The sequence below is a fragment of the Filicampus tigris genome, chromosome 17 (assembly GCF_054856515.1).
Source record: "Filicampus tigris isolate MCC_2025a chromosome 17, RoL_Ftig_1.0, whole genome shotgun sequence".
In the NCBI taxonomy this organism is placed as follows: Eukaryota; Metazoa; Chordata; class Actinopteri; order Syngnathiformes; family Syngnathidae; genus Filicampus; species Filicampus tigris.
The window spans coordinates 17,109,139-17,130,150 of NC_141233.1; the positions used below are offsets into that span (position 1 = coordinate 17,109,139).

Here is a 21,012-nt window from a genome sequence, read left to right on the forward strand (position 1 = left end):
AACGTGATGCATTATGGGTAGCGTAGTTTAATTAACAAACAAGCTTCGAAAGGAAACGCTAAATGTACGCTACTCGACTACATTAGCCATAATGCAACGCGATCTTACATCGCGAGCTTTCGTTACCGCGTTGAGTTACCATGGTGATACGGATTGACAGACGGACAACGTGAACATTCGCTAAAAACATTTCAGACAATATTTCTGTATACTTTGTTGTTAATCATGTATGTACTTCTTTATTCTTTACTATATTAGACAATAATAAAATACAACGAACACAGTGATGATTTAATATTATTGTAAAGGATCATGCTTAAAACAATAGAATGTAAAGATTAATTGCAATAGTTCTATCCATCTATCCATCTCTCTATCCATCTATCCATCTATCTATCTATCTGTCTATCTTCGTAGGCACACAACAGTTTGAAGATCTCCCAAGTTGTGTTTTGTGTCATGAGCAAACTTTTGGTGTTTTATAGCTCCCCTTTGAAAAGTTTGCGCATCGCCATGGTAACTAAGGCAGTCCCAGCAGGCTGCTCGGGAGCCATCAAGCCTAAGTGTGCGAAAAGCCCGAGGCCACGTTCAAATAAACACCTTTATTGCAACAATTCCATCTCTGCCACCTGATTAGCTGTCTCATTTAAAACAAATGTTACGGCTGATAAAAGACACAAGAAAGAAAAATGGGAGGGGGGGAACAGGAAGTGCTGAAAACGCCACACTTGCCACACACTGCCACAACAGAAACCTCACGACATACTTTTATCGTTTTTTTTAAATTTTGTTTTCATATACAAAATGGATCATTGTCATTTTCAAATTTCCAAAGGAAGACAAATGTGCGGCATTATTATATTTTCTTTTAATTTCTGATTTTTTTTTCAATTCCAATGAAAACCTCATTGAAATAAATGAGTTGAATTGAAATTTGAGAATGTTGTTCCACTTCTTTCACATACTGAACCCCCTCTTGCTTCTGATGCTGCGCCATCAGTAGGTAGATGTGATGTCAGTGTGAAGCGCTTTGAGTGCCTTAATAGGTGCAAAAGCGCTATACAAATGAAAGGCCACAGACCACATATTCAACCCCGTGCTGCCATTTAATGATCGACATTGGAATTACACCCAAAATAAACAGGAAGCAGAACAAAATGGTTATTAAAAAAAAACTACAAAATAGCGGGACTCGGATGGAGGGGTGATTACTATATTTTAAACCTATCTCGGTTTTGATGGTGGTACTTTGAGAGCTTATCATTTTTTTAGGCGGAGCCACTGTTCTACTCAGTGAACAAATGAGGCTAATTGGGGATGAAGTCAAAGCCAAAAGCGAGCATGACAGTAAAGCTAAAATTTCCAACGCGACAGCGAACGCATCACTGGCACGAATCGACAGGCGAAAAAAATATATACGTACTATCAAAATAAAAAGCAAAAACATTTTTTTTTTCTTGCTCAGCCTGTCTCAGGTTGGACTACGGTTTGTGATGCGTGTTGCACTTGATTTGCTTCTTTTTTTTTTTTTTTTTGCGTTTCTTCCCGCAGGCCCGCCGAGTGTCGGTGATGAAGTCGGTGGGACATGTTGGCTGGAGGTTATCAGCCTCCCGCAGCCGCCCACGCTGGCGTGACGGCTCCAGCTGAGGCCGTAAAACCTCTTGTCCTCCGTGCCCAGTGGACACCTCTTCCTGTCTTCAGTGTGCGCCACCGTATTGGCAGCAAACGCATCATGGATAATATACGAGCCCTTTCCCGCAAAATAGTGGCCATATTGTGCACGGGGGGCGTCGTTTATTTACTCAAGTGCAGATGAGGGGGAAGCCGTTTCGAAATCATTTGAAAACACAATTTTAATCACTTCATGTTGAGTTTTAAAAGGAGCCAAAATGAGCGTTGTGAAGAATTCTTTGAAAAGGAGGCTTTCAGCTGTTTGCTGCGACCCGCAACACGCAGCCCACAGGACTTTGCCTTATGACAGTGCGTTTAGCTTAATGCGAACGCACAATCGGCGCCGTGTCGTTAGAACAATATTTGTTCACAAACACTGCAGCAAGACATTGAGGCAGATAATATTACAATGCGCACAGGCATGTTTTCTTTATCCTCAACAAAGAACGATTCTTATCATAGTGGACCACCGCATGCTTGTCGTTGAGCGACGGCAGATTACCATTTGAAAATCTGCTTATAATTGATGCACATTGAAATGCATTGAGAAAAATAAAAGAATTCAATGGAAAAAAAATGTAGAGCTCAAAAATTCGTCAGAAAACGCTGATAACTATTCAATGTGTGTTTTCCACGTGGGGACCCCCGCCCCTAAAAAATAGAAATAAATAAAACTCAGCAAATATTCAAATCCATGGTTGCGAAAATGCGAGCATGCGGTGGTCCGCTGTACTTTTTTTTATGGGGGCGCCAACCCCCGTTTTTCTTGGAAAGCGCTTGTTGATTTATCCCTGTTTATTGTTTTTCGATTAAAAAAAATAACAATCATAGTAATTCATTTTTTTCATTGCATTTATAATGTGTGTCTATTATACATTATTTTCTCTTTGCGGGCTAGCCTGGTCCTTGTCCCCCACTGTACTGAGTCAATTGTGAATCTTTTCTTCACGTTTGCACCATAATGCAAACATGGAGGCACTGTGTTTGCATTATACTGCCCCCAGGTGGCCAAGGTGCACACGCCAGAAGGAGCAACACAGTGTCCATCCAATTGAAGCAAAAAAAAAAAAAAAAGTCACCACCTTCATTTTCATTTAATTATGTCATATGTTATTTTTTATTTTTTTTTTAAAATCAAATACATTATAGCGTTTTGGGTGGGCGGGGGGGGGGGGGCGCTGGAACAGATTAAATGTGGATGACAATGTGAAAAGTATATCTAAAGTGAAAATTTACGAGGCAACCCCAAATGCATCACGGTGGCGCGGCTTTGACATCAAAGACCTTTAATATATTTAAAATGAATAAAATGAGGAAGTAATCAAACAAATTAAAGTAAGACCAGTGAAAACAAGCCGTTACTTTGCAGCTCGGCTTCAGACTATTTTTGTGCGACTGGAAGTTTGTCCGAACTTTCTAATAAATGATATCTGAACCGTGTCCCCTTGGTCCTTATAGGACACGTTGACAAATGTGTGTGCCGCTTTCTAAAAAAAAAAAAAAGGACCCTGGCGTTCATAAAACATGCATGACGACTGCATGCGGCGTGTCGCTGTCTCCTGGCACAGTTCGAACGTTCCGAAAAGGCTTGGAAGTCAAGTTTCATCTGATCTTCGAGTCTTTTCAACTCACACGCGCGCGCACGCACGCACGCACGCGGACAGGAGATAAATAAAAAAGCCTTGAAAGTGTAATCATCAGGATAGAGAGGGAGGTTAAGCCTCCATTGATCGGGGTTCAAACAGGTAACACTTGACAATGTAGCCTTTAAAGTGCAGCCCGGCTGGCCCTGCGCGATGACGAACGGCTCACTAGTTCTTGGCTGCAAAACGGCACAGCTCAAATAAAACAAGCCCAAAAATAAAATAAAAAATAATAATGATGATTAAAAAAAAAAAAAAAAAAAAGCACGCTCCCTGGCAGTTCCACTGAGACGGGAAATAAAACACAAGGTGAGCTGAAAGATGTTATTACAGACTCAAAGGAGCGGTTACAAAATAAACGAAACCCAAAACAGCAGGCAATCTTTGAAAATTGCTGCTTAAGAATCAAGCTGATTGCAAAGGAGCTTGTTCAACTATTGCTGCTGTTGCCGTGACAACCGCAAACGCCTACTTTGAGAGTCTATGAACACCTTTGCATCGGTGAAAATAGAACTGAATAAACTACATTCGTGCTTGGACTTTATTAGCATTTAGCATTCATTGACTTTTATGTAGCTTATATTGAATCTTTTTTTAAATTTTTTATGAAAAAAAAATACAGTGACATAAGTCAGACTTATGACTTATGTCATTTCCAAGATCTTTTTGTGTGTTTACGCAAAAACTCCACTACCTATGTGCTTGTCCTTTTGTTAGTTTGAAATGAGCGAAACCAAGGCGAAACGACCGATTCCATTGTCGTTTGTTAGCAGACATTCCTCGCCAAATGACATCGCTTTTCATTTGTAAGTTTGCCAGTTAGGATGATTTAAACCAATTTCTTTGGCAGTCGGTTTGTTCCTCCATTACACAATTTGTTTGTTTGCCAAAATGTCACGACGACCACACTTGAAACAAAAACTAGGTATGTGATTTCTTTTTGTTTCGTAATAAATTTACGCTAAATACACAATCATCTCCTTTGCTCGTCTGTTTAGCAGAATTTCCACAAATACTATTCAACTGCTTTCTTTCTTTGTTAGAATGATTCCAAGCAAAAGCGCACATTTTTCCGTTTGTTGGCACAATTACGCAAACCAAACCCACACAAGCGATGGCCACCTTTTGCTCTATTAGCAGGAGTATGCCCAAATTTTGTTTTTGCGTCAAAACCCGTTTTCTCCCAAACTTGCCACATGCGAATCTGTGTGAGCTTGGCGTGGTGATGTATTGTTGCTGGAAGCCGGCGAGAACGCTTCCAAGTTTTTCTGCCGGATTTACAGGGACGGGCGGCCAAATGTGACATTTACTGCTGATGCTTTACGGCGTTCAAAAGATATTCGGGCCGTACTGGGAAGCATCTTGACGGGTGATCACAGCCCACCGCGACGGGATGGGTTTTTCCACAGGATAAAAAAAAAAAAAAAAAAAAAAAAAAAAGCAACACATTTTCTAAAAGCTTTCATGACACGTTTTGACATTTTGAGGTTGTTTTGCTGCCTTTGTTGAACCATTTGGACTCTGTTGCTAAGCAAAACAGCAGCATCTCACACTCATCAAAGATTGGCGGGGGCGAGGCCCTATTTCTACGTGTCTAAGACCAGACACTCATGTTTTTATTAAAATCAATTTTCATTTACAGCACAGCCCATAAGACTAGTTTTTTTTCAAATCAGCTTTGTAATTGCTACACAGTCATTGAGACCATGCCAAACTTCAGATTTAAGTTTGTACTAGCTTAATAGCCTCCATCAGTGTTGTTTTTGACAGGCATTTGAGATTTAGTCTTAGTCTTTTGGACAAAAATGCTTATTAGTTTTCGTCACATTTACTCATTCCTACTCGTGATAGTTTAAGTTTAGTTTTAGTAGACAAAAACTCAAAAAGGTTTTAGTCTCGTTTTAGTCGACAGAAACTCCCCAAAAACGTTTTCGTCTAGTTTTCGTAAATTTAGTCGACGAAAACTCAAAAAGGTTTTAGTCTCGTTTTAGTCGACAGAAACTCCCCAAAAATGTTTGTCCAGTTTTCGTAAATTTAGTCGACGAAAATTCCCAAAGCTTTTACTCCGTTTTAGTTCAAATAGGCATACAAGGTTTCGTACATACAGGCATACATTTTTTAACTGATTCGTCAAAAAATGTAAGTACTTTGGCAGCTAAAAAGTCATTCGATACTGGTGAAATAAAAAAAACCTGTGGATTCGCGTTTACTATTGTACACACACACACACAGCCCAACGCGGACCAACCGGTTTGTACAAAAAAAGTTTGTACCTGCCTCATGGCCCATAAGACCATGCCAACGTGTATAGCCTTTATACTGTTAACATGGATCCAATTTGCACTTGCTACCATAAGAGCATGCCAATGTGTACGATGACTATACATTTCCAAACTTGCATTTGCTCCTTGGCTGTAATGAATATGACGATATGACAATGTGCATTTAGTAGACTTTAGACTTCAAGTTGACACTTTCTGCATGGCCATAAGACTATGCCAAAGTGTATGAATCCTTTATACATTTTTTTCCCCTTTTACCAAGTATGCACTTGCCGCATGGCCGTAAGGCCAGCCAGGCCATTGCGTATCAGGACGTTTTTTGTTTTTTTTTAAACCAAGTTTGGACTTGCCACATGGCCGCCGCCGACAAAGACGTTCAAGCTGAAGCGGGCCCTGATTTCTAAGCCTTTCAAAGGCAACTTTGTGAGAGTGAGAAAGAAAAGCCATCACAGCTTGAGTGCAGTGTCGCATTTTTTCTTTAGTATTTTACACGTAACGGGAAAATACAAGGATTTGCTTCCAAGAGAATACAGGAAATAGATCAGTGCTCTGTACATGAACATGGTGGTCAGTGTGGCGGCGCTAGCGGTGAGGACCCAGTTCCAAGTAGCAGCTTGTAAGAAAAATACAAAGGAGCGCACCCGAGCAGCGGTACAAAAAAAAAACCCAACCCAAAACAAGGCAAAAACATGGAGGAACCAAACATGGCAACATATTTACATGAATGCACAAAGCTGCGCTTCATCCGATTTTGCAGTGAACACAGAGCAGCCGGGTTGTTGAGTTCTTCGTTAGTGAACACACCAAGAAGCCTACATTCATCCTGAGAGAGCAAAACTCCACGGACGGGCTCGGGGAAAATCCAACAAGGTTGAAACCATGGCCGAGGCATGCAGAGCGGCGCTTGAAGCCCTTCGAGGCGCAATCCACAATCGGTCGGCCGGCCGCTGCTCGACTTCCACAACCAACGCGCCTCGCGCACGCGCGCTGACATTCGCCACCAAATTTTCACGGTGAAAATGTACGACTCATGGGCAAAAAAATGTCATTAAATACAAAATTCATGCTGTGGGAGAAGGCAGTGGAGAGCGGGAAGTCGAGCATTTTGGTTTTTGGGGGTCAATTTCGCGGTTGGAACCCAAACTAGCCCAAGTGTCCCGTAACAAGAGGTGCAAAAAGGTCTCAAGGGCCAATACGACAAATTGAACAGGGAGTTAAGTTGGCCATTTGAGTTTCAAGCTGCCATTTTGGGGCGTTTTGCAAATGTTTGGAGAAACAAACCAAAAAAAAAAAAAAAAGGATCTTCCAGCAGCAGCAATTTCTCCAATGGACACCAAATTACAACCGCAAAAAGCCGCACGGACTCCCGGCCGGCCAAAAGTGAACAGGAAGCTGGCCGCCATTTGGCCTGTTTTACTGCCACTTCACCCTCGTGTTCTTCGCTCGGGTCGAGTCCTCGGAAGGAAGCGGCCCACTTTCCGACTGTGGCCCGAATTCCTTGCTTGTTCACAAACAGCGGCAACATTTCATTTGTGCGCTTCAGTGCTACGTTTGGATGCAAAAAGCCACCAGGCTAAATTCTTGGCAAAACTTAAAAGGACAGACAAAAACCTGATTTGCCTGTTCGTGTATGGGACGGATTTCTTGCAAACCAAAATGAAAAGGCGTCCGCGGAGAAGTGAACTGAATGGAGCCCAAACTGGAGTCCTTGCTCTTCACTTTTCAGGGCTTTCAAAGCAAAATGTGTCATGCGACACAAAAACAATTCTGGATTGGGCCTTTCAGAAAGCCCGATTATGGACACAAAAGAAGCGGGAAGAAAAAACCAAAACCTAGCCAAGCCCTTCGATGCCATTTGGAACGAAAAGGGGGGAAAAAAAAAAAAAAAAAAAAAAAGGGTCACGTGACACGGTGACTCGATTCGGGGCGCTAATTCAAAGCGGGATTAGCTGGGCTGCCGGCGGTGCTTTCATTTCTATTTCTATTATTTGATATTCTCCAAACATTTCAAAACGTTCCAAACGCACCCGCAGAAGCGCTCCGGCGTCAACCGCTCCGATCCGTCCGCGACGGATTTCATCGGCAACCTGAGATACTCGATTGCGTGACGTGCAACGCGGGTGACGCAATAGCCAGATGACACGGGACGCACCCGTCGTGTTAGTGGGAACACACATTGGCTTGTTACTCGCATGAGCTTTGACCTCGTCTGTCTGCCACGTCAGCGCGTCACCCCGACGACACGCAAGCCCGTCCAAACGAATAGAAATCGAGTCGCGTTTGGCGCGAGCCAAACGTTGCGTGAGCAGGATTGCGTGCGCACCCACAGCCATCGGATCGAAAATGACATGAAACACGGCGGCCGGGCACTCAGACGACGCGGTTAGCTCGCCATAAACGAGGGGTGCACCCATCCATGGGCCGGGACCTTCCGGTCCTTCGTTTTGGGGCGCCCGCCGCTCCCTTCAAATCCACCCAATCTTCGTCCGCTTCCGCTGTCACGTTTGCTGTCGATTTTCACTTTCACAGGTATTGCTCAGTGTTTTACAACAACACAAGAGTGAAACATTGATGAAACCCAAAAAAAAAGTCGATTGGCGGGAGGTCGGGCCAGAAATTGGCGATGGGCGCACCCCCGGCTACCCGCGCGAGCCACGTTTGGGCTCACCCGGACGACGTGACCAAGCAGATGTCGGCAACGCATCCGCACCCGCCACTCGGGATCGCCGAGGAGCCAGATGACGCGGGAGTGCGATCGCGTGCAAAGCGGGCCACACCGGCGGGACCGAGGAAAGCTGGCGGGCGGCGCTTCGTCCTCAGCCGGCGCAAAGATGCTCGCTGTGCCAGTCGCCGAGCTTGGAAGGCGTTGGACCAACGGGAGGGGGAGGGGGGGGGGGGCCGGGGGTAGCGGTCCTAGTAGGGGCGGGGGCGGGGGTTCGGGGGGGGGGGTGCCTTCCGACCGGCCGCGACAGGTAGAAAAATGTCAGCAAATGATAAGCGACACGAAGGACAATGAAGACAAAGTAGCGACTTTGGCAAAAAACAAGCACAAGCCCCAAAAGCCGAAAGCCGAAAGCCAAAAGCTTTTTTTGGAGTCTTTGACAGTCTGGAGTGTTTCTCAAAGGCCTCTTTTGTTGGCCGCCGCCGCCGCCGCCGCCGCCGCCACCGCCGCTCGTCGTGTCGTCGAGTCTTTGGCTGTCTCTTTTTCTCTTGTTTAGTTTAGTGTGATAAGATTACAGCAGTGTGCAAACGTAACAAACAAACGGCGGTCGGCCTTTTCCTCCTTTTTTTGAGTCGGTGATAAAAAGGAGCCTGCGCCCCCCCCGCGGGCCCCCCCACCCCCGAGGGCCTTCTCAGGCGATCTCTTTGATTCTGCGCATGTAGTCGTGCAGTTCCTCGGGGTCCTGGAAGCCCATGTCCCGACACACCCAGCGGATGTCGTCGTCGTCGTCGTCGTCGTCGTCGGCCACGGGGACGGCGTCGTAGGGCAGGTCGTCGGCGGCGGCGGCGGGCAGCGTGGCGAAGGTGGTGAACTTGACCCGCTTGCGCTTGGAGGTGGGCGAGCTGGCCTCCTCGCCGCTCTCCTTGGCCGAGCCGCCCGAGCTGCCGTCGCCGCGGCCGTGCGCCTGGCTCTGCACGCTGGTCTGCGAGCTGCCGCTGCTGTGGTGGTCGGCGTGGCAGCAGGCGCGCGCCGCCTCGGCCGCCTGGCGGGGGCTGTCGGCCCGCGCCGGCGACAGCTGGCACTGCGCCCGCGGCGGCTGCCCGTTGCCCAGGAACACCCAGTGGTGCGAGTGCTCCATGTTGACCTGGCCCTCGGGCGGGATGCGCTTGTGCCGGTACTTGAGCACGAAGACGATGCAGTTGATGAGGAAGACCAGGATGGCCAGGCAGAAGACCCCCAGGAGGGCGTACATGCCGATCTCCAGGTCGCTCATGTTGCGAGGCGAGTGCACAAAGTCCTCCTCCTCCTCCTCCTCCTCCTCCTCCTCCTCCTCATTCTCCTCCGCCCCCTCCCCCCGCCCCGTTTCCGTGGGCCGCTCCCCGCCGCCCGCCGCCGCCGCCGGGAAGTCGGTGTAGTCGACGGGAACGCTGGCCGGCTGCTCGTCCGACGTCTCGTAGATCCTGCGGCCCGGGTCGGGCCGGGCCGGCGACCCGGCCGGCGCCTCGGCGGCCACTTCGTCCGATTCGTCGCCGCCGCCGTCGTCGTCGCCGCCGCCGCCGAAGCGGACCCTGACGTAGACGGCGGCCGAGGCGACGACGCTCTTGCGCTTGGTTTTCTGGCAGGCCTCGCCGATGGTCATCTCCACGCGCAGCAGGTCGCCCTGGCCCTCGCCCTCCGCCACCGCCACGGGCCAGCGCTGCTGCGGCTCCTGCGCCACCGACACCACCTTGTCGTCCAGCGTGGACGCGTTCAAGTTGTAGTCCTTGGGATCGAAGTAGGTCAGCGAGGCGGCCGTGTTGTCGCTGAACACCATCCACACCGACAAGCTGGCCTCCTGCCCACAAAACGCGCTCGGGTTCAAATTCAGATCAATCCACGACTCGACAGGAAGATGAGCGCCGGCTTGAATGAAAATTCAACATCGACAAACGTCCGCTTTCACTTTGAACAATTCTATGAGACCCGAACCAGCAACGCAATCGGAAACAAACGACAACAACAAAAATCTGCTTCATGCATCCTCTGCGCTCTCAATTTGAAAAATCTCCTGCTTTTCAATCACACGATGGAAATTGAAAACAGGTTTTTAAAAATCCGGCCGTGGCCAACGGCGGTTTCTGCGTCAGGTGCCGATCGTCCTCTACGGAAAAAAAAACAAAAAACTATGAAAAATCCCAAAGTACTTGAGGGTTAAAGCGCTTTTCAGGGTGCGCATCATATTTGGTATTTAGGATTATTTTTTTCTTGCCAGCATCATATTTGCTGCGTTTTATTCCAGAGCAACGTCAGCGGTTCAAAGTTGAACGTGTTTCCTTTTGTCATTCCAAGACGAAGCGTTCAAAAGTCAGAACACGTTTTAATCTCGCCGAGATCGGGCCGCCGACGTCTGTTGCCACGGCGACAAACGTTTGAACCCCGACTTGCCTCTATCACCTTCGCGCGACTTATTGAAGACAGCAGCCAATAAAACATGCGAGGTGACATCGCGGCGCAGCCCACGAGCTGGCGGAGGGGGGGGATTTGATAGACCAAAAAAAAAAAAATATGGCAGCTATGTCACATTGCTCTCACCGCGACAACTCGAATGGCGCGAAAAAAAAAAAAAAAATGAGAGAGGGGACCTTGATGTCTCTCGCACTCACTTCAAGCGCGATGGAGGACGTCGGAAAAGTTTCCCGGCAAATCAAAACGGCTTGAAATAGCTGGCGGAATCCTTTGAGAGGACCCCCCCCGACTGACTTTTATTGTGCTCCCCCCCCAACCCGCTGCCGAGCGGCCTCGGAGAGCACTTAGAACAATACATTACAATAATTACATTTCAAGGTGGCCGGCAAGCAGAAAGCAGGAAAAATTGCAATTTGATGCCTGTCCGCCACCAACGCGCGAGTGTGCGCGCGCGTGTGCGTTTTTCACACACGCGGCTGGAGGTGATGAACGGCTGCCAGTGACTTTCTACTTTGGTGCGGAATGAATTGTCATTTGTTTCTCTGAAGAGACGGCTAGCTCATTTGCTTCCTGGAACGATTCCACTTGTAGTCGTGTCTCAGATGATGAATTTCTGATCGCAAAAGCAAAGTTACCATTTTGCTTTGTTAAAACGACATTTTGATCTGTTTTCGGGTTATTCTCATCAAGTTGGAAAATGTTTGCATTTCTCATTGAATCTAATACTTTTTGTTTGTTGGAACCACTTTATTGGATGGAAACATTACGTAACGTTCCGACTTATCCTCATCAAATAAAACATATGATATTGAAAATGTATCCTAATATTTTTGGATGACTCTTAAAATAAAATAAAAGCACTCAAAATATTCCAAGATTTATTCTCATAAAACAACATTTGACTAATATAGTATTTAAAAAACATTACATTTTGTACGACTTTAATTTCACATATTTGTGTCTATTTAAGAATAGAACTAGATTTTATGACGATGACATTTTTGTCACAACATGAGCAAATCAATTCTTGCCATTTCACGTGATTTTTCTCCCCCCACCGAAAATATCTGTTTTAAAGGATGACTGTTGTCCAAGTTATTTGATTTTATTTCTTACACAAGTATCGAAAAAGATTCCCTCGTTTTATGACGATTGATATCAAAACTTTATTTCCTATGTTGCAAATATACATATAGATAGCTCTCTCTCTCTCTCTCTCTCTCTATTCTCATCGGTATTATTCTGGTTGTTTGAATCCTTATTTTTTTCTCGGCACAAAGGACGAGCAAGAGAAGGCGGGCGCGGCCGGCGTACCTGCTTGGGCGCGGCGAGCGTCTGGAGGCCGGTTGCCTTGGCCACCAAGGTGTGGCTGTTGCCGGGGCTGGGCCGCAGCGCCAGGCCCAAGCCCGACACGGCGTGCACGCGCAGCTGGCTGATGGAAACTTTGTCGTCCGTGACCGAGAAGGCCGCCTGGCCCAGCGCCGCGTCCACCGCCAGAGGCGAGTCCACCTGCGAGACAAACGCCAGCCGTCCGCACCGCGACGGCGTTATTCAACTTAGCGGAATCTGGCAAAATGGTGAACCGTGAGCTTTCCCCGCATTCTCTCGGCGAACCTTTAAGACGCTGGATCCCAGCTCCAGGCCCACCAGCACCGTCCTGTCCACCAGCTCGGCCACGCGCGGCTCCGCCACCTTGAGCGAGTCCTGGACCAGGTCGGTGACGTCCACCTGCCAGTCGGGCCCCAGCATGGTGATGACCTGCTCGCTGCCCTCGCCGCCGGACGCGGTGTGGAACTGCGTCAGCACCTTGACCAGCGCCCGCTGGTACTGCAGCGTGCAGCCTCGGCTCACCCGACGATCGTCCTCGTCCTCCTCGCCCTCGCTGTCCCGGGCGCTCCTGGACAAAGTGCGCAAGTCAGCGCCCACGCGGAAACGCCCCACGATTGGGTCACTTATGACATTTCACAATTGGGCAGGAAATGGGATGAGCGCGTCAACGGTTTTGCGGGAGCCAAAAAGGAATCATTCCAAAAATTGGGTCAGAAATGCATGAAAGTGCAAAAAAGAAAGTCAGTGACGCGCTCAAGGAATTTGGGAGGAAATCATCCGAAAATGGCATCATACATGTTCGTGGAATCATGAAAATCAATAAATCACGTGTGACATCAACCACATCGGCGCCGGCGTTGCGTCGTTGTCTCGCTCCGGCTCCTTTTCAGTCGCGCTTCTAATTGGACCGCTTCCCAAATCAATCCTTAATTGCTTTGTCGAGGAGGAGGAGGAGGCGGCCCATCAAAGCCGGCCTTCGGGAACTCGGGCGCTGCCGCGGCTCGGCCTGGGCCGGGGAAGCGCCTGGCACGTCAAAGCTTTTGCCCCCCCTCCTCACGGAATTCAGTCGCCCCAAAAAATGTCATACCGACCGCAACGGAGAGACACTGCGGGCCGGGCGGCCAAAGTGCGGCAAGTCAAGAGAGCAGACCGGAGGCGGCGACCAACAACGATCCAAGCAATTTCTCAAGCTACCAAAGGCAAAACAAACATTGCTCTCCAAATGTTAGCGCAAAAACAACGGAAATAATAAAAAAAAATGGAATAGCGCAAAATGAGCGTCGTTGGGAGAAAAGCGAAAAACTATTGTTTTGGAGCAAAGCCCTCATCATCCGCCGGCAGGTTGTTTGCTCCGAGAAGCTTCGGCCACACGCGGTGGCGGCGGCCGCTAATGACGCCTCCGTCTCGGCCTCGTCGGCTAAATGCGCCGGGAGGCCCCCGACGACAAAGCCCGGCAAATTGCACCTGAGAGCCTCGTTTGCGGAAGAACAAAAAACACAAACACAAAAAGACATTTCACTTTCAAGCGTTTTGCGCAAGCAAGGTTGCACTCTCTGTCTCTGTGGAGGATGAGCGCAAGCAAAATAAAGTCCTGAGGAAAGGCCGTTGTCAAAATGTTAAAAATCAGCTCATCCGATAAGAAGACGGCTGCCGTGGAAAGCGCCGCCGCCGCCGCCGCCGCCACCGCCGCCGCCACCGCCGCCACCTTCAGGAACAGCGCAAATTCATTTCAGTTTTGTCTCGGGACGGGCCATGGTATCGGGCCCGCGCCGGATTTGTTTCAAGGTATCGGCGACTCGACACCAGCGAGCGATAACCAATCGCTAATGGATCATTACACTCGGCGCGGTTCCACGCATCGGCCAATGACGCGCGTCGGGACGACAGGTCTTTGTTCCCAATCGGCTCTTTCTTTGTCCGATTTTGTTGACGGCTTTTCCGTTGCGTTGCTAACGGCGCCTCACCTGCGGTCGGGCAGGATGGGGACCCGCCAGCCCTTGATGAAGCTCAGGTTGCTGTCGGACAGCTCCACCCGCAAGGGCAGCTTGGGCACCCAGACGGTGAGCTCCAGCGGTGCGCTCAGGTGCTCCCAGCTGAAGATGACCCTGGCGTTCATGGAGCCTCGCGTCTCCTTGCCGTTGACAAACACGTAGTCGCAATTCATGGAGACCTGCCACACAAAAGCACGCCGCAAGGTCCGGGTCAGGAGTGCGGCCCCATACCGTCACCGCCTGTCAGCGTCGCAATTTATTGGCCGTTCCAAGGGTGAGCCTCGGAGCGCAGAAAATATACGACAAGGGGCAAAAGTCAGCCCATGGCAGCGCAGAAATGTCTTTGGCCGCAGGGCACGCCCAAAACGTCTCATCGGCGGGTCGCAACGAGTTCATATCGTCATACTCACAGGCATGTATTCTTTGGCCTCTGCAAAGAACGATTTCGGCAGCTTACTAAAGAAACTGAGCGGCAGTTTGACTCATTGGACATGAGATTGTGAGGACGACAGGACACATTCAAAAGTCTGAAGGAGCCGTGTCGGAGGTCGGCCATCGACATAACCTCTCATTCGGCATAACATCTCGATGGGAATGGGCTCGATCGGGTCAGAATATTCCAAACGGGGGTGTGTACAAGAAGCGTTTTTATCCCCATCGGGCTTTTAATCGGACTGGCAAAAGCGGCAATGACAACAGAAGCTCCTCGGCGGAGGCAAGGTAGCGCTCCGTACGTGCTAACGGGGTAATAAAAGCCGTGCGCGTCCTCAAGGTCGGGCGAGGCGGGACGGGACGGGTCGTAAGAGTTTACAGGGCGAAACGGCGATGTCGGACGTAGTGTGGCGCTTTGTTGCCGGCCTCCGTTGTCTTGTTATGCAAATGATTTGGAATCCACACAAACAAGAGAGGAAATGGGGAGGGTGTGTCGTATGCAGATCAGGCCCACTGCTGGTGTAAAAAAACAAGAAGAAGAAGAAGAAGAAGAAGAAAACCAGACAAGAACAGGTGTTGCGGTGCGTTGGGGCGGTGCCGCCGACATCATTCGTCATTTTTCATTATCCATTAAAGCCACAAGCAAGTGAGCCGTGCGATATTGAGTGCGCTTGCTTGGCTAACCGTGCCTCTGCTAAATTAGCGCCGGGACGCACTTCGATACACTTGACAGTTCAATAACTATCTGCAGTTAGAGAAGTTCAGAAAACAGACCAGGACCCTCTGGGATGGGCTCCGCAGCAGTAAAAGGATCCGATAGCGACTATTTCCTACAAAGGACTAAAAGTTCCTCCGATGGGCGACGGAAATGCGGCTGGATTGCGACACTGACGCTGCTTGTTCGCCCACGCGAGATTTCAACCTTTTGGTCCCAAGACCTAAAAGTTTGCGCAATGTTCTGGATGTAATTGCAGATTGAGTTCAGCCACTAATGATGACGCGTGAGGCCCGAGACCTTTGGAGATGAACCTGTTGACCGATCCCTGAACGATTCTGGTTTGAACCTCTTGCGACCAGAAAATAGAAGCTTGGGATGAAATCAGGATTGTCCTACCAAAAGAGGGCATGTGGTCAGAGAGGTTTATGCCTCAAAAGGAGGAAATATCAAGCCGAATTTTTACATTTCCTCAAAGTCCATCCTGAACGCAAAGTATTACAAATGACCTCACGCGATGGACGACAAGCACATGGTTATGTGCCGCCGCCCGTCTTCAATTGAGTAAACAAACAGGCCGGCCACCTTGACGCTAAAAATAGTCGTCACTTCTTCTTCCATTGTGCGTTCCCGTTGTGTTGCTGCACACGATGTCAACAGAAGATAAGGCCAAAGCGCGCCACCCCCCACCGCCGGCCCCGACCCCCCCGCCGCTCCCCTCGGGCGCCGTGACTCACAGACGCCACGTGAAGGCGGGAGAGATAAGGCCTTGTGGCATCCCGTCACGTCGCACGCCCGCGCTCGCTCGGCCCAGGCGCAGCGAAAAAAAAAAAAAAAAAAAGCTTGAATTTACCATCACATAAAAAACGAAAAATGAAAAAGAAATGCATATTTGTTGGAATGAAAGAAAGCACCTATTACTCTAATTAAAAGGAGATCAAAATAAATGCATACGTTAAAATTGAAACACATTCAAAATTGGGAAATTAAATAGGTATACATTTACAATGGGAAGAAGAGAAATTTGAAATATTTTCAAATCTACTGTAGTATAATAAAATACAAATAATATATATATATGTGAAATAAAAAAATACAAATTCAATTTACTATAGTATTAAAAAAAATAATAATTAAAAGGCAAATAAATGTAATGAAATTAAATGAATAATGAAAAAAATACAAATACATACCAAAAATAATGAATTAAAAAAATAAGCAAAATAATACAAATAAAACAGAAAATACAAATCTATTGAAAATAGTAAAACAAAAAAAGGCAAATATAATTACAAAATGAATGAAATGAATTATTTTGTTGCAACAAAATAAAAATAAATGTCATTAAAAATAACCAAATAAGGCCAACAGAATCTCATGACTTTCCATTACAAGATGATTTCAAATCTTTAAAAATGTAGACTTTTTTTTTCTCTTTTTCTTTTCCCTTTTTCATGAAAATTGCTAATCAGCGTTTTATCCATCTTAGTCGACAATTGTTGCGATTGTTTTCAGTGCATTCAAAATGGCCAACAAGTGTACTCAGATTTTCGCGATTTGCGGGCCAGCAATATTGATTGACTGCTCCATGATTGCTCCGCCCTAAACCCCAAAAGCCTAAAAAGTAAAACCTCAAAAAAATCGAATAAATAAATCTCAGCAAACTCTCGTGAGTCTCCATTGCAGCTGTTTGTGTTGAGGGGGACTGTCTTCAGCCTGCAAAGGTCTGCTCAGGACAGCCGCTCCTTAAACAACTGCCCCTCGTGTTCGCCAGTGGCCAGATGCTGCCGCGCGTTAATTACCTGCTATCGCTCAAGTGGATCACACACACGCACGCCCGCACACACACACCATCTCCTTCAATTTGTATGGACGTGTCACAAATGAATGCCACGTGAATGATATGTGGGAACAAGGAAGCGCCATCATCTCTCCTCATATTTCCACGTCCTCTGATTAATTGCCAGCCCCAAAGCGGCGGGAGTTCGCCTTTTTTTCCTTCTTCTTCTTTTTCTCCCCCCTCCCTCTCTTGCGACGGCGTGTTAAATGGAATGAAAGCTGACACATGGCTCGGCATTAGCGGGCACAGTGTCGCCGCTAAGGAGCTTTCGTTGCTGTGATGGATGCGTGTTAAACGGATGCCAGCTAATTTAGCCGCGCTAGCCTAAGAGAGCCCACATACACACACACACACACACACACACACACACACTTACTTAGCCTGTTGTTACTCGGATTAATGAGGCTGATGATGATCGGAGGCCTGGAAAAAGGGAGATGAAGCCCAAAAAAATGTCGGGAGATGGGGAAACCGGCTTTGTTGCCATTCAGCCACAAAAATAGTCGCGACAGCGGCCGCCAGCGTTTGGGCGTTAAAAAATCCGCCGAGTTTGTCCCAAAAGGTGTGAAAGTAGCAAGCGGCTAAGTCATTTTTTTAACCACAAAGCGGTTGCTGATGTTGATGGACGTGGCAGGATTGTCGTGGCCAATTTTTTTGGGCAATCTTTCACTAGAAAGAAAATCTGAAGCCAGTTGCACTTGGGCAGGCATGTCTATCAAGAACAGAGCCACCAAAAAGTCTCAAGAAGCCAAACGGGAAAAGGCCCAGGGAGTCGGCCATTTTAGTTTGAAGCAGCCATTTTGGGGGCATTTTAGCCACTGGCAGGTGTCCCCAGCGTTTACTGCATTCCAAAATTCGGCCCTGGACGCCACTTGCATTTCGGAGCATGACATTTAATAGGCATGTCTATCACGAGTAGACTCACAGAAAAAAAAAAAAGTCTCAGGGTTCCAAGGATGAAAATGCACAGGAGTTCTGCCATTTAAGCTTGAAGCGGCCAATTCAGCAATTTGCTGAGGCCATTGGGCGCACATTTAAGAAAATTCAGCCCCTAAAGCCAGTTGAACTTAGCATCTTGAAATTTGGTAAGCACATCAATCACAATTAGACCCACAAAAAAAGCCTCAAGAAACTATGCCAGACAACCCAGAGGAAGTCTGCCATTTGAGTTTGAAGCGGCCGTTGCAGGGTCATTTGAACCATTTCCAGGTGCCCTTTTGAGAAAAATACGCCACTAAAGCCAGTCGCACTTTGGTGGCCATGTCTATCGTGAGTAGACCCACAAAAAAGTGTCTCAAGCAGCCATAGCCAAAAATGCACCAGAAAGTCTGACATTTTAGTTTGAAGCAGACATTTTAGCCATTGCCAGGTGTCCATCGGCGTAATTTTAAAAAATGACAAACTGACGAACGACGGAAGTGGTTTTTCATCCGTCAGCGTAATCGTCACTAAGCGGTGACGGTCCATCAGTTTTTTGGGGGGGGACAAACTGACGGACCAACGGACTTCTGGTGGACTGACGGATGACTGCCGGTTACAATTCGGTTTGTCACGAAAAAGGACGGACTGCCGAATGACGGACCGGCAAAATGTAGTAAAACGCCCTGCCAGAAAGTCAGCCATTTTGCTTCAAAAGGAACCATTTTCAGGTGGAACTTGTCCTGCGGACTTTGTTTTGATTGCTCCCAAATTTGGACCGCATTCATTTTGTACATACGGTACAAGAGAGAGCGATGATGCCAAATTTGCCGAGCATTTTTGTTTGACGACTGAATGGCAATAAAACATGGCTGGTTTGAAGGACGGACGCTTCTTCCTTCAGCCCTTAATGAAATGGAATAGATGTGTGTGAAGAAGGCCCTCGGGTGGCGTCGCCCTTATTAACCCCGGCACTTTTTCATCCAGCGTTAAATACGACACAATGTGACACGTCCCCGCCCGAGCAATCTGCTGGCACGGCGGTGGATGCCACAGCGCATTAGTGGCACTGCGGCGGAGGGGGGCGGGGTGATGGTGGCGGGGGGCGGGGGGGGGCGGGTTGTCGAGGGGGATGGAAAGCCACCCCGGCGAACGCAACACCCGCCGCAGTCACTAACAGCTTTCGACTGGCAATTAGCGGACCAAATTTATCAGCGGAAAATGGCCGCGGGAGCTCCGGCGAGTATTTCAAGCGGCGGGGCCGGCCGGACTCCTTCATCAGGCTGCGCGCGGTCGTTGCGGTGAATTACGTCGTCTCTTTGTTGCCGTCGTCCAGATACACATCAGCGGACGGCGCAGTAACGTGCAACGGCTGCACACGTGAGGTCAACTCCCTGCAAAATTGCATTAACCCCATGGGAGCGGAGCATTTTCCAGCCCGTCGACGACTAACGTGCGGCGCGGCGCGGCGCGGCGCGGCGCGGCGCGGCGCGGCGCGGCGCGGCGCGGGCGTGATATATGAGCCGGCAACATGGCCCAGCCCGCACCCGCTTTGCCTCTCCGCTTATGATGTATCCCCCGCACCTCGGAGAAGTCCGGGCCAAACTCCATTTGCGGGAGATTAGATCCTCTGATTACCTCCCAACCACTGGATGAATCCTAGACGGGAGCCACAAAGCTCCTCCAGATCCATTTCAATTAATAATTTAGCATTGGAGGCGAGAAGGAGGGAGGGGGCAAGGCGGGGGCGGGGGCTTATTTATGATGATTCCAATGGCGCTCAAGACGAGGCTTGCAAGTTAAAAGTGGCCCTCGCGCCTCCTTTTTCATGGCGTGGCATCAAACTACGAGATGGCGTAGGCAGAAAAAGCTTCCCACTCAGCGGTGGCCATCTGTGGACGCCACTTTTTAACGGCTGCCGACAGCTCCCAAGTTGGACTTTGCTCAAGAAAATGGCTGCCTGCAACGTTGACCACGGCCCTTGAGACTTTTTCGTGCGGCCTGTTACCATCGACGTGTCCAACCAATTTCGTGTTGATTGGTGGAGCTGGACAATTTTTCAAACTTTGGACCGCTGGAATTTGCCCCAAAATGGCTGCTTCAAAGCAAAATGGCTGAATTCCTCTTTGACTTTGGCCACGGGTCCTAGCCAGCTTTTCATGCGTTCCGCCCAATTCCACTTGAAATGCGGGGATTTCTAACAGATTGTGATGCCCCCCCCCCCCCCCCCACACACAAATCTCCCGGGAGAATGAACAGCGGCAAGATGTTTCCGCTATTGGGCGACCAGGCTGAAAAGTCAAAGTCTTGGCGGTCAGGCTGAGTCGCACGACGCCTCCGCCTGCCCGCTGAGCTCCGTCCAGCGGCGTGGAACTAAATTGGCAACCTTTCCAAAAAAATCGTAGCGGTATGGCCCACGTACGGCAAATCAATCGGGTTGTCCACTTGAAAGACACTTTGAACATGAGGAGGTTGCGTTTTTGCTTTGCTTTTTCTCCTTTGCGGACCTGAACGGCGACCAAGCCAATCTTGTCCTTAGTGTAAATCCCACAACATCGGACTTGCCGGAATGGTCGCAGCGCAATGGTGGACAATCTATTTGACCACCATAATGTGTATCTGATTGATATGTATTGATTGGATAAAATGCCGCATGGATGTAGAGCAATTTGCCACCGCCGATTACTTCTTGATGACTTTCGTAGGGTCGATGCTCTTGATTTTTTTTTCGGCACGGTGGTCATGTTGCTCCTTTTTGTTTTTACTTGTATGTTTGAATCCGTACGGAGCAAACATCTTGACTCTCAAACGAGTGGAGGCTGAATCGCGAGACTCGCCGTCAACGGATTGGACGAAACGGAACGCCGGCTAACCACCCGTTAAGCCATCAAATACAAGACGACGGCAGCGCCGGCAACTCTCGGCATCCTGGAGAAACGCTTTGATTTACTTTTTTTTTTTTTTTTTTTTTATATTTCGCCTGTAGCCACGGCACTAAAGTTAACAACATGAGGGCCGGAGTACACGAGACGGGGCGGCGGACGAGCACATGGGGGAGCTTTTTACTGCTTTGCCCGCATTGAT

General features: G+C 48.5%; 1 protein-coding gene across 1 annotated transcript in view; it reads right to left on the reverse strand.

The window, feature by feature from the left end:
- Positions 1-6,054: 6,054 nt before the first annotated feature.
- tmem132e (transmembrane protein 132E) overlaps positions 6,055-21,012 on the reverse strand; it is a 48,669-nt gene continuing 33,711 nt past the window's right edge. The window contains exons 6-9 of the mRNA XM_086012878.1: positions 13,997-14,202; positions 12,318-12,600; positions 12,018-12,212; positions 6,055-10,092 (exon numbers count right to left, since the gene is read on the reverse strand). Of these exons, the coding sequence (XP_085869004.1) occupies positions 8,950-10,092; positions 12,018-12,212; positions 12,318-12,600; positions 13,997-14,202 (1,827 nt within the window). The 3' untranslated portion in view covers positions 6,055-8,949. The remainder of the gene's footprint in view (positions 10,093-12,017; positions 12,213-12,317; positions 12,601-13,996; positions 14,203-21,012) is intronic.